Here is a 13211-nt window from a genome sequence, read left to right as displayed (position 1 = left end):
TGGGCTGGAAGAGGGCCCACACCTGTTAAATTCTCTCTAAAAAACCTGAGAGTTATCCCATTTATCTGCTGCTAACATTACTCTCTGTTGGAGAATCTGCTTCTCCTTCTCAGATAGACGCAGATCCTAAGGACAGAACTACCCCATCATACCTCAAAGGGCCCCAGCTAAAACTAAGAATAACTGGTGAAACAAGCAAGGGTGCTGTTTTCTTGGTGAACCTGGTATCAGCACAAGGGTGAAGGAGATTGACACAGAGAACAATCAACTCCTACCAATGAGATATCCAAAGACACAGAGGCTCCCAACACCTCATCACTGAAGCAGACCTAAAATGAACTCAACATGGCTCAGGGAAATTTTGCGGATGAGGGGGCGGAAAGAATGTCAGAGCCACAGGTTGGGTCATGATATGCAGAGACATTTCCTCCTACCCATAACTGAGGCCTAACTCCACAATGCATGACCCGTATGCCTCAACAAGGAGGGGCCAGGGGAGGGGGAGGACATGGAGGAGGCTATCAAGGTACCAACTTGAATATATATTTACTGACTACTAAACTAATTAATAAACAAAAAAGGACAAAAGAGGAAAAAAAGGGGGAGGTAGAAATTTAGGTGGGATTTCTTCCTGTTTTCTTTCACGTGTCCCCTGGAGTCCAGCTCTAGTGGCTGGTCCAGGCCCAGTCCACGTGGGAGGCGGGACACGCCCTCACCGCTGGTGGGCAGTTGGTTCAGTTCTCAGGGGAGCTCTGGACTCTGGTCCCCACAGATGATGCTGGGGCAGGGTGGAAAGTCGGCCCAGCCCAGGAAGATCTTCAGTCCCGTGAGGTCACCTGCACCGAGGCTGAACAGTCATGGAGTGGGGGTGATCGAGTGCACCAACCCGCGTCCCCTAGGTCTGCAGGTCTGGACTGACGCACCATTAGCCTGGGAGCTGCGTGAAAGCCTGGCCTGCAAGGAGAGCAGCAGATGTTCAGCCTGGAACCCACCTATGACTTACCTCGGAATGTTTGTTCTGTTTTAGTTCGTTTTGTATTTGGTGGTAGTGTCTCACTGAGGCTCAGACTGAACTCTATTTCACCTGGTAGTTCTAGGCTGGACTTGACCTCACAGCGGTCTTTTACCTCGGCCTCCCCAGTGCTGGGATTAGGGGATTAGAGGCCTATGCCACCCTGCCTGACTCTGAGGTTATTTTTTAACTCCCTTTGGTTTTTTGAGGTAGGGTCTCGCTCTAGACCAGGCTGACCTGGAATTTACTCGGTAGTCTCAGGCTGGCCTCGAACTCACAGCAATCCTTCTACCTCTGCCTCCCAAGTGCTCGGATTAAAGGTGTGCACTAACACGCCTGGCTAGGGATGTTTAATTATTGTATTTTTTCTTCTTTTTTAAAAAATATTTTTGGTTCATTTTTACTTATTTATTTGAGAGTGACAGAGAGAGAGAGAGAGAGAGAGAGAGAGAAAGAGAATGGACATGCCAGGGCTTCCAACCACTGCAAACGAACTCCAGATGCATGCGCCCCCTTGTGCATCTGGCCAACGTGGGTGGTGGGGAAGCGAGCCTCAAACCTGAGTCTTTAAGCTTCACAGGCAAGTGCTTAGCTGCTAAGCCATCTCTCCAGCCCCTAATTATTGCATTTTATTTTATTTTTACTATCAATACTGACAAGCAAGCATTCTACTGCTGAGCCATGCCCCCAGCCCTTACTGGATTCTAGGCAGGAGTTCTGCCACTTAACAACATGCTCAGCCCTGGTGTGTGTGCAGGGATGTATGTGCAGGGAGGTGGTCCTGGAGACCAGGGATCAATGTAGGGTGTCTTCCTCAATCACACCCCACCTTATCTTTAGAGACAGGATTTTACTGCACCTGGAGCTCAGCAATTTGGTTAGACTAGTTCTCTTGCCCCTGCTTTTACTTTAGTGCTATGGGTCTGAAATTTACCAGGTGAGCCATCTCCCCAAATTTGTTTTTTCCACGGTAGGGTCTTGCTCTGACCCCAGATGACCTGAAATTCACTATGTAGTCTCAGGGTGGCCTCGAACTCATGGGAATCCTCTTACCTCTGCCTCCCAAATCCTGGGATTAAAGGCGTGTGCCACCATGCCCGGCCCCAAATTTGTTTTTATCTTGAGGCAGTATCTCACCAAGTGTCCCAGCCTCCCCTAAACTCACTCTTTAACTCAGGAAGACTTGGAACCTAGCAACCCAAGAGCCTCCACCTCGCGGGTAGCTGTGACAGGGAGCACCGCAGGGTCGGAGTCTCCATGGTTTTGGTCACCCTGGCCTCAACCCCAGGTTCCCTGCCCTGGACTTGGACTTCAGTCCCTCCCTACATCACCACCTGGACCTTCTCACCTAGATCTCTCTCTCTCTCTTTTTCTGTGAGCTGGGATTCAGAAATAAACAACAACAACAATAAAACACATAAACGTGTGGTGGAATGGGGTGGACTGGAGATGTGGGTGAATGGCCTGGCAAGCCAGATGGCCTGGGTTCAATTGCCCAGTACCCATGTAAAACCACATGTACCAAGTGGTGTGTGCATCTGAAGTTTATTTGTACTGGAAAAATACCCGGGTGTACCCATTCTCTTTCTTTATCTCTCTTTTCTTGCCAATAAACAACTAAAAACATAAAATAAAATAAATGTGAGGTGGGAGGATTGCCAGAAGTTCAAAGCTAGACAACTATGAAGTGAAACCCTCTCTGACCACAAACACAAAACATAAGGGAGCAGGAGGGACAGGTCTGCCCTCTCAGCTCCTCACAACACAGAGGCAGGAGCTTCTGAAGCTCAAGGTCATCCAGGTTATCTTGGGCACCAGGGCGAGTTCAAGTCCAGCCAGGGTAACTTAGAAAGCCTATCTCAAGCTAAAAGTGTAAAGAGGACTAGAGATGTCACTCATGGGTAGAGTGCTGGCCTGAAATCCACAGAGAGGGGCTGGGTAGAGCACCTTCCTAACATGTGGGAAACGCTGAATTCAATCCACAGTACTGGAAAAGCAAACAAACAGGAGGGGCAGAGAAGGTGGCTCACCATTAGGCACTTGATTGCAAAGCCTGCTGAGCCAGGTTCAATTCCCAAGCTGCCTCCACAAACCAGGGACAAAAAGGCAAAAACGTAACAAACCATGGTTGTACACGCCTTTGATCCCTGCCCTGGGAGACAGAGTTCTCCACAGGATCACCATGAACTTGAGGCCAGCCTAGAGATACAGAGGCAGTTCCAGGTTAGCCTGGGCCAGAATAAGACCGTACCTCAAATAAACAAACAAGCAACTACAAGAGGGAAAATGTGGCACAAGTGTGCGGTGTTCATTTGTAGAGGCAAGAGGCCTTGGTTTCCTGACACAGAAACATACATGTGTGCACACAAAGAAATAAATATTAGAAAAACAAAAAGGATCAATAGCTAGGCATTGTAGCACACATCTGGTTTCCAAGCACTGGAGAGGATGAGACAAAAGGGTAACAATTACAAAATGAATGAAGAACAGGAGGAATGTAGAGTTAATATAGGAAATAAATGGAGGGAGGGAGGTCAGGAGGGAGGGGAAAGGTGAGGAAAGGAGAGGGTTGGGAAGAAAGAGGAATTTCTCACCCAAGGAAGAGCTGTCCTGGCCTGGAGGTCCCATCTTGCCCTTTGTTTTCTTTCCAAAGAGGTTGCTTAGGTAACTTTTCATGCCCTTCTTCTTGGGGCCTTTGTGGAGGGCATCTGGGGTGCCCTTGCTGGTGAAGCAAGTCAGAGAGGGAAAATCTGGGATACCCCTGTCCCTACATGTCCTCGTCCCCTCCCATCTCCCCTCCATGTTCTCAACCTTCATCCCTGCTGACCTTTCTCGGGAGGGTCCCGCATCTTCCTGCAGTGCCAAGGCCTGGGTCTTCCCATGAAGATGAGCAGAGCAGGGATTGGGTGGTGGGGTGTCTCTTGTTACGGTTGGGCCCTGTCCTGGTGGAACCCCAGCTTCCTTCTTGTGGACAGGATTCTGGAGACAGACACAGATGCAGAATTCACTTGCAGGCTTATAATGGGGACTCCCCTTAATGGTGTCTACTAGGAAGAGTTGGGTTGTTTCTGGCTTTATGTGGGTAATTGGGAATCAGGCCCAGGCCCTCAGGCTGTGCAAGCAAGCGCCTTTAACTTCTGAGACATCTCTCCATCCATCCCCCTTTTTGTGGAGGTAAGGTCTCAGTCTACACTGGACTGGCCTGAAACTCACTATGTTCTCCCAGGCTAGCCGTAAAGTCTCACCAATCGTCCTACCTCTGCTGCCACTTTTTTAAAAAAACATCATTTCACCACATAGCCCAGGCTGGTCCCCAAACTCAGCAATCTTTCTGTCTCTGCCTCACAAACTCTGGGTTGCAGGCATTGAGCCATTATATCCAGGTCCTCAAGGATCAATTCTTTTTCTAGCTATAATTCTCAACACAGTAATATTGAAACAGACAATGAAATGGAAGAAGGGGAGAGAAGGAAGGGAGGTGACTCTATATGGCTGGGTGTGGTGCATGCCCACGCTACCAGATGCTTGGAAATTGAGGCTTTTAGACCATTGCTCTCATGTATACAACATCATCCTAAGAAACACAGCAAGACCCCATGTCAAAAACACAAAAAGAGGGGATTGGAGAGATGGCTTAGTGGTTAAGGTGCTTGCCTGCAAAGCCTAACGACCCATGTTCAACTCTCCAGAGCCCACATGAGCCAGAAGCACACAGATGAAGCAAGTGCAAGGTTGCACATGCCCACTAGGTGGTACAAGCCTCTGGCGTTGGATTTCAGTGGCTGTAGCCCTGGGGCTCTCATTCTCTCTCTCTCTCTCTCTCTCTCTCTACAAATAAAATATTTTTTTTTTTTAAGAACAACAACAACAAAAAAGCCAGGCATGGTGGTGCATACCTTTAGTCCCTGTACTTGGGAGGCAGAGGTAGGAGAATTGCTGTGAGCTCAAGGCCACCCTGAGACGACATAGTGAATTCCAGGTCAGCCTGGGCTAGAGTGAGACCCTACCTTGAAAAAAAATAAAACAATAAAAAACGTACAGAAAAGAAATTGAAGCTGGGTGTGGTGATACAAAGTTTAATCCCAGCACATGGGAGGCAGAGGTAGGACGATCATTGCACCTTTGACACTAGGCTGGGACTACAGAGTGAGTCCCAAGTGAGGCAGGTTTAGAGTGATACCTTTCCTCAGAAAAGGAAAAAAAAAAAAAAAAAAGTAATCCTATGACAAAAAAAACAAACACACCAAAACACAAAATAAGCGAAAGCAGAGAGATATGGCTAAAGAGAAAGTCTAGACAGGTTCTCGAACCCACTATTTTGGCCTTCCATGTGTCCTTTGGGTTGAAACTTGTTTATTCCTTCCTCTTTTTTGTTACCTCAAAACACACATCCTAGGCAAGTGCTCTATCACTGAGGTACCTCCCCAGTCACATTCCTGAGAGGTGTCTGCCTTCATTCCTCCCTCCTTTCCTTCGCTTGTTACTTACTTTCTTTTTAAAATATTTTATGTTTTTATTTGAAAGCAGATATATACATATATACATATATATACACACACATACACACATAGACAGAGAGAGAGAGATGGAGAGAGAAACAGAGAGAATGGGTGTGGCAGGTCCTCTAGCTGCTGAAAATTCCAGAAGCATGCACCACTTTGTGGTTCCAGCTTTACCTGGTTACTGAGGAATCAAACCCAGGTCCATAGGCTTTACAGGCAAACACGTTAACCTCAGAGACATCACTTCAGCCAAAAAGGATGTGTGTGTGTGTGTGTGTGTGTGTGTGTGTGTATGCATATATATATATATATATATATATATATATATATATATATTTTTTTTGTTGTTGTTTGTTTGTTTTGTTTTGTTTTGTTTTTGTTTTTGAGGTAGCATCTCTCGCTAGCCCAGGCTGACCTGGAACTCACTATGTAGTCTCAGCTTGGTCTAGAACTCACAGTGATCCTCCCACCTCTGACTCCAGAGTGCTCGATTACAGCTGTGCACCACCACTCCTGGTGACACGTGCATTTCTTAATTCCTTCCCCGACTCTTCTCAAAGCATGCCAGCTCCCATGTAGCTGTCCACTCCTGATTCCCGTTTCACTGGACCCAGCCCAATTCTCTTCTTTGCATGCCCTGCCCCCTCTGGGTGTCTCCAATTGATCCCCCTTTTGGGGTGCTCACCAGGCAGCACAACAATCACGGAGGAAATCAGAAGATACACAGGCAGGGGAGGATGATGGAGGTGCAGTTGAGAAGAGGAGACAGGCTACTTGGGAGATATGGGCTCCCAGCCTGCTCTGCCTCCTCCTTCCCCAGCCAAATGGACCTGGCTACATTCCCCACCTTGTCCACCCATGCCCCTCCCAGTCCAGGCCCCAGAGGTGGGCCAAAGGCTCAGTGATGTGAAGACCAGCCAAGATTAAATCCACACTTCGGCCAGTTCCCTGACCCCCACCTAATCTAAGCTCCCCGTTCCTCACCTGTCCCTCCAAGCCTCGCAGGCACCACCCCTCATTAAAGCGCTTCCCTGAACCCCCTTCATCTAAACTCCCTGCCTCCCAAATCACCCAACAACCCTCCCCCCCTTATGTAAACTCCCTCCCAACCAAACTCCTTGGCTAAGCCCCAACCATTAGATACCCCCACCCCTCAGCTCCCACCTACGCAATGGCTGCAGCTCTTGGTTCTTCTCCAACTGTGCCTCCAGCTGCCCAAGCAGCTCCTCAAAGTTCCCCTGACACTGCTCACTCTCCAAGACCTCTAACTAACCTCACCAGGATCAGCTCAGGCTCCTGGCTTGCCTCCCTCGAGGCCCCGCCCCTGACCCGCAGGCCCCGCCCCTGACCTTGTGCAGAGCCTCTGCTCCCTGTGCCAGCTGAGCCTCAGCCTCAGGCAAGGGCGCTGCCTTCTGCAGCATCTGCTGCAGTTTCAGCTTAGAATCTTCCAGCCATTCTTCCAGCTGTCGCCTCTTCTCTTCATTCTGGTCAAGGCAGAGGCATGTGAGTGAGGGTCTTGGGCATAAGAGCCACAACATCCCAGACTCTGCCCTTTCCCCCTGGCAGGACCTCACCTGCCAGTACCAGGACTCCTTGGTCTAGGTGGACCACTATTCCCAGAAGGCCCTGGGGTAGCCTAGGCTGACTACCCCAGGCAAGGAACCCTCTGGGTTTTCTGGAAAATGAAATCCTTGCCTTGCTGAGTGTTGTGGCTTTAACGCAATTCTGGATGAAGGTACAAGGCATTGTGGTGGTGCATGCCCGTAATCCCAGCACATAGGAGGCTGAAGGCAGAGGGATTCCTATTCCAGGCCAGCCTAGGCTGTATAGCAAGTTCAAGGGCAACCTACATACAAGCACCTAGCCCCAGTAAACAACAACAACAAAAAAGATTCAGACACCCCTATTATGTGAAGAATCCAGCCACCCTTCTGCCACAACACAAGTCTAGAATCACCGAGCACATGCCCCAGTGTCTTCTGGGAAACAAAGCTCCCTCCCATCTGCACAGAGCACCCCCAACAGACACTAATTTAGCACAGTTTTAGAAGCCAGAAGGGAATCCCAGCCAGTATATGAGATGGAACATCATGGTGCCTCTGTGAGAAACCTTGTAGTGGGGCCATAGATTCCCACCCATGGGCCCAAAGTCATCAAGAAGGAAGAGAGGGCTGGCGAAATGGCTTAGCAGTTAAAGGGGCTTGCTTGCAAAGCCTGATGGCCCTGGCTTGATTCCCCAGTACCACATAAAGCCATATGCATGCATATGTAAAAGGCCCTGTACAGCTCATTCTCATTCTCTCTCTCCATGGAAATTAATAAATAAATTTAATGGGCTGAAGGGATGGCTTAGCGGTTAAGGTATTTGCCTGCAAAGCCAAAGGACACAGGTCCGATTCCCCAGGACCCACGTTAGCCAGATGTACAAGGGGGCGCACACATCTGGAGTGTGTTTGCAGTGGCTAGAGGGTCTGGCACACCCATTCTCTCTCTCTCTCTCTCATTCTCCCTATTTCTCTGTCAAATAAATATACAAAAATACAGTATTAAAAAAAATAAATAGACTTAAAAAGAATCTAGGCATGCCGGGCAGGGTGGCAGAGCCCAGAAATACCACCTACTCACTATGAGTCTGGGGCAGGAGGATTGAAAATGCACACTAGCTTGGGCTATGCATTGAGTTCAAGGCCAGACTGGGCAACTTACTGAGGCCTTTTCTCCAAATAAAAAGTAAAAAGGAGCTGGGTGTGGTGGCACACACCTTTAGTTCTAGCATTCTGGAGGCTGAGTTTGGAGGATTGCTATGAATTCAAGACCAGCTTGTGGCTACAGAGTGAGTTCAAGGTCAGCCTGGGCTAGACTTAGACCCTACTTCAACAAATAAAATAAAACAAAATATTTCCAGGCATGGTGGCACACACCTGGTTTTATCCAGTTGAGAACTGGGGAAATGACTCAGCAGTAGAGCATCATTGGTGGTAGTGAGGAGCTGGGGGTGTGGTATATTTCAAAGCATGGGCCTAGAGTGTGTGAAGGCCTGGGTTCAATGCCTGACACTTACACACATGTTCAATTCAGATAGAGAATGTTCCTGTGGTTACATATTAATCAGGTACTGACGGCCACATAGCTGGTCATAAATCCAGTTTTATTGGCTGCAGAGATAACTCGGCAGTTAAACACATTTGATTTCAAAGCTATATGGCCCGGGTTATAATAATTTAATTTAATTTAGTTTTGTTTTTTCGAGGGAGGGTCTCACTCTAGCCCAGGCTGACGTGGAATTCACTGTGTAGTCTCATGGTGGCCTCAAACTGGTGGTAATCCTCATACATCTGCCTCCCATGTGCTGGGAGTCAAGGTGTGCACTACCAAGGCCAGCTCAATTTATTTTTAAAATAATTAAGGGCTGGAGAGATGACTTAGCAGTTACATTGCTTTCCTGCAAGGCCAAAGAACTCAGGTTTGATTCCCCAGTACACACATAAAGCCAAATGTACAAGGTGGCACATGCACCTGGAGTTCCTTTGCAGAGGCTAGAGGGCTTGGCACTCTCTCTCTACCTGCTTCTTGTTCTTTCTCCCTCTCTCTTTCATAAACAAACAAACAAACAAACAAACAAATCTTGTTTTACAGCTGAGGAAACTGAAGATCAGAGAAGAGAACCCACACAGCTTGGGAACTGAATCAAGCTTCCACATCATTCGGGAGCTCATGAGCTGATCTCCTCTGGGCCAAAGGACAGGGAAAGCTGGGCAGGGACAGAGGGCAGCCCTGCAGGGGCTCCAGCCTCACCTCCTTGAGCTCCTGCTGCAGCTTGCGGTTGGCTTCTTTGGTCTCATTCAGCTGGTGGTGAGCAGTGGCCAGCTCCTGCTCCAGCTGGCCCACCTGCCCGTGCAGCAATGCCTGGCCCTCCCGTAGCTGGCATACTTCTGCTTGGTGCTGCTCCAGGGCCTCCTGCAGCTCGGCTATGCGCCCATTGGTGTCCTTGACAGAACCCATGCCATTGGCAAGGGTCTGGAGGGAGTGGATGCACAGCACCTAGAGTGGGGAGCTGGGTTGATGATCTGGGGTGGTGATGGGGCAAAACCAACCTCAGCAACAGTCATTCAGATCCAAGTCTGCAGGGGTGAGTCACTGAAGACCATGGAAATTAGTTTTCTGAGTGACCATTAAGACTCGGGCATTCAGAAATCCTGGAGTCCATAAGTACACTAATATACATTGGGGCCATCACAAAACCACTGAGTTAGTAGACATGGTAGCACAGGTTTAAAATCTGAGATACTTAAATTCAAGGTCAACATGGGCTACAGAATGAGACCCTGGCTCAAAATGAAAAAGTAAAAAGAGAGGCTGAAGAGATGGCTCAGTGGATAAAAGTGCTTACATGCAAAGACAGAATGGCTGGGTTCAATTTCCCAGTGATCATATAGAGCTAGATGTACACAGTGGTGCATGAATGAGGAGGTACATTTGAAATGACAAGAGGCCTAGACATGGCACCACCCCGCTCTCATTGACCAATCAGTTCTGCCCTAATAAGTCTCCTTTCTTTTTCAATTCCACCAATCATAGTAATGCTTTAAAACCATGTGGGATACATCCAGCCAATCACAGCCAGAGTCAGTCTAGTGGGGCAATGCTAGTCAAGCGTAGGTTTCTATTCTTTATCCTAATTCTCCTACCTTCTCCTCTAGGACTCTGTGATGACGGAAGAGGACTTTTAGTTTCTTAATCATCTCGATCTCCGAGGAGACACCCGCAGAGGACTGGGCCTGGCATTTGACAAAGGTCCTGTGTAGAGATCTTTCCTGCTTGGACACCATATACTTCAGGCGTTCCAACAACAGCTAGAGAAATAGGTAAACCAAGTCAAGCTAAAAGAGAGAACATGTGGGTCAAGAAGGGGGTGACAGATGTGGAAGAGGCCGGGAGAAAGAGATTTATCCAGGTCAAAAGACATCCCAAGACCGAAAGAAGAGGTGGTTAGAGGTTAATGGCACTTGCTTGCAAAGCCTGATGGCTGGGCTCTATTCCCCAGTACCCATGTACAGCCAGATGCACAAAGTGGAGAATGCATCTAGAGTTCATTTGCAGTGGCAGGAGGGTCTGGGGCTGCCATACTCATCCTCTTTCTGACCCTTTCTCACATTTACAAATGAAAGTAAGAAATTTAAAAATCAGATATATTTACATAATCAAATTTCACTAAAAAATGAGTAAGTGGAAATGAGAACAGCGCCGCAGTGGTTGCCAAGAAAGGCATGCTGCAATCAGTTCAGGCAGACAAGGACGAGAACAGAGGGGAGCAGTACGGAAGTGAGCACAGGGAGGAGAAGACAGGAAATGAGATGTGGCAAAGGATGGGTGAGAGCCAGGCATGGTGGCTTATGCCTTTCCTCCCAGCACTCGGGAGGCAGAGGTAGGAGGATCACTGTGAATTGGAGGCTACACTGACACTACATAGTTAATTCCAGGTCAGTCTGGACCAGAGTGAGACCCTACCTCAAAAACACAAAACAAAACATAAAATAAAAACCATATTTTAAAAAAGCTGGATGAAGAGGTAACACCGAGAGACCCCGCCCCATCACCCCAGGACTCCGCCCTAGCATTGAGGCCCCGCCCCCCCAAGACCCTCACCCTCATGTTGTCCCGCTCTGCCTTCAGCTCTGCAATCTCTTCTTCCCTTTCCAGCAAATGCTTCTGACACGTTATCAACTCCTTGGTCACAGGCTCGAACAACTGTCCAGACATGGGCAGGATCAGGACACCAGCTCATTCCTTTCCCCATCTCCCTCATAGGAGATTTCAGGTTCCTCCCCCATGTCTAAGAACCGCCCCTCTTAATGGTCAGACCCGCTCCTTCTGCTATCCACCCGCCCTTTTTAGATTTTTAAAAAAACATACTTAAAAATAAAATTTATTTGTAAGAGTGGAAGAGGGAGGAAGGGAGAGAGAGAGAGACAGAGACAGAGACAGAGAGACAGAGAGAATGGGCTCGCCAGGGCTTCCAGCCACTGCAAAGGAACTCCAGATGCATGTGCCACCTTGTGCATCTGGCTTAGTGGGTACTGAGGAATGGAATGGAGGTCCTTTGGCTTTGCAGGCAAGTGCCATAACCGGTTAGCCATCTCTTCATCCCTCCCCTCCTCTTCTTACTCAGGCTTCACCCTCCCATTTGGACCTATTATATAAAGTCCCTCCTCTCATTGCTGGGACACACCCTTACCATGCGGATCATGGCAGCTTGCCCCTGTGCAGACCTCCAGCTCTGACCATCCTCCCAGACTAGGCCGCTGCCTTGCCCATCTGGTTCCTCACTTGCTCAAGTCTTGTCCATCTTGCCACTCAGGTCTCTGCTCTCTTTCCTCTCTGCCCTGCCCCTGAGCAAGTTTTGCCCTTATTGCCCTCCAGGCACCATGCCCTCCTGGGTGGGCTCTGCCTCTCTACTTACTCCTCTGCCCCCTCTTGTCCCACCCCTCCTCCAAGAACGACCCCCCACACACTAGGATACATTCTGTCCCTTATGTCAGTCAGGCCCCATAGATAGACCACTCCTACCTTGTCCATCAGTCCCTGGTGTCTATGCATCTAGCTCTCTTGTGAATAAGGTGCTACCCACCCAGGTCATGCCCCATCTCGCTTGCAGCTCAAACCATGCTCCCCAGGTTTTGCCATCCAGGTTCCCTCCTGGGACCCCCGCAATTGTCACCCCTCTGTCCTTTCAGGCCTTGTTCCTCAGTCCTAGGCTCCGCCCCCTGTGTTAAACCTAGTTCCTACCCCCAAACCTCTCCTAGACAAGCCCCCTCCCTGGTGTTAGGCCCCGCCTCCTGAGCTGCCCCGCCCCTTTCCCTCAGACTCCGCCCAGGCTGTTTGTTGCTCAGCCCCGCCCTCCCTGAGCCCTGCCCATCCCGCCACTCAGGCCCGCCCAGCAACAGAACAACTGACTCCTCCCTTCCCGCGCTCCCCGAGGCCCCGCCCTCGCCCGGCCCAGACCTCAGGCAGCAGGATGCTGAGCTGCTGCTTCAGGTTGTCATTCTGGCTCAGCTGGCGCACCCTCAATTGTGCAGTGGCCAGCCTGCCCTTCACCTCGCGCATTGTCTCCAGCATGCTCCTCATCTCTGCGAACACCATCTTGAGGAGGAGCTCCGGGTCCCTGCCTGCCTCAGCTGGGCCCAGCAGCGAGCCATGCTGGACTTCTCCGCTGAAGGTGGGCGTCACCTCACACATCGTGGTGGAGGCGCCCAGCCTGCCCGGGACAATCCGAAGTGAGGCGTTCCAGTCACTTAAGAGGGGCAACCGAAGTCCAACCACTCTGCATGGTGGGGAGATTGAGGCACAAACATGCAGTGAGGGACAGTCTCCCAGGAAATCTAAGTGTAGGCTGCCAAATGTTGCTAGGGGAAACTGAGGTCTATGCATGTTAATCAGACAGACTGAAACTCTACACTGGCATTTTGGCGCACACCTTGGATCCCAGTACTCAGCTAGGGTAGGAGGTAGGAGCGTCTCTGTGAGTCTGAATCCAGACTGAGCCACAGAGTAAGTACCAAGTCCGCCTGGGCTAGAGTGAGACCCTGCTTCAAAAATCAAAGAAGGGCCAGGCGTGGTGGTGCATGCCTTAAATCTCAGTACTCAGGAGGCACAGGTAGGTGGATGGGCTTAGTTCAAGGCTACCCTGAGAATATAGA

General features: G+C 49.5%; 1 protein-coding gene across 1 annotated transcript; it reads right to left on the bottom strand.

Moving 5' to 3' along the window:
* Positions 1-741: 741 nt before the first annotated feature.
* Positions 742-12750, bottom strand: LOC123454654 (liprin-alpha-3-like). The gene is made up of 8 exons (XM_045133377.1): positions 12469-12750; positions 11161-11262; positions 10203-10367; positions 9310-9555; positions 6864-6998; positions 3840-3991; positions 3607-3734; positions 742-836 (listed from the first exon to the last, which is right to left on the bottom strand). The coding sequence occupies exons 1-8, from the start codon at positions 12748-12750 to the stop codon at positions 742-744; spliced, it is 1305 nt and encodes a 434-aa protein (XP_044989312.1).
* Between the last annotated feature and the right edge of the window lie 461 nt (positions 12751-13211).

The sequence above is a fragment of the Jaculus jaculus genome, chromosome 14, assembly GCF_020740685.1.
Source record: "Jaculus jaculus isolate mJacJac1 chromosome 14, mJacJac1.mat.Y.cur, whole genome shotgun sequence".
NCBI classification, from domain to species: Eukaryota; Metazoa; Chordata; class Mammalia; order Rodentia; family Dipodidae; genus Jaculus; species Jaculus jaculus.
This window is presented reverse-complemented; position numbering and strand designations above follow the sequence as displayed.

Coding starts and splice junctions, on each gene's coding strand:
- LOC123454654 (XM_045133377.1), bottom strand. CDS start 12,750: ATGTGTGAGGTGACGCCCACCTTCAGCGGAGAAGTCCAGCATGGCTCG. Junction 3,992..6,863: donor GAGCAGAGGCTCTGCACAAG/GTCAGGGGCGGG, acceptor GTCTGTCTCCAG/AATCCTGTCCACAAGAAGGA. Junction 837..3,606: donor CCAGGACAGCTCTTCCTTGG/GTGAGAAATTCC, acceptor GCCTCGGTGCAG/GTGACCTCACGGGACTGAAG.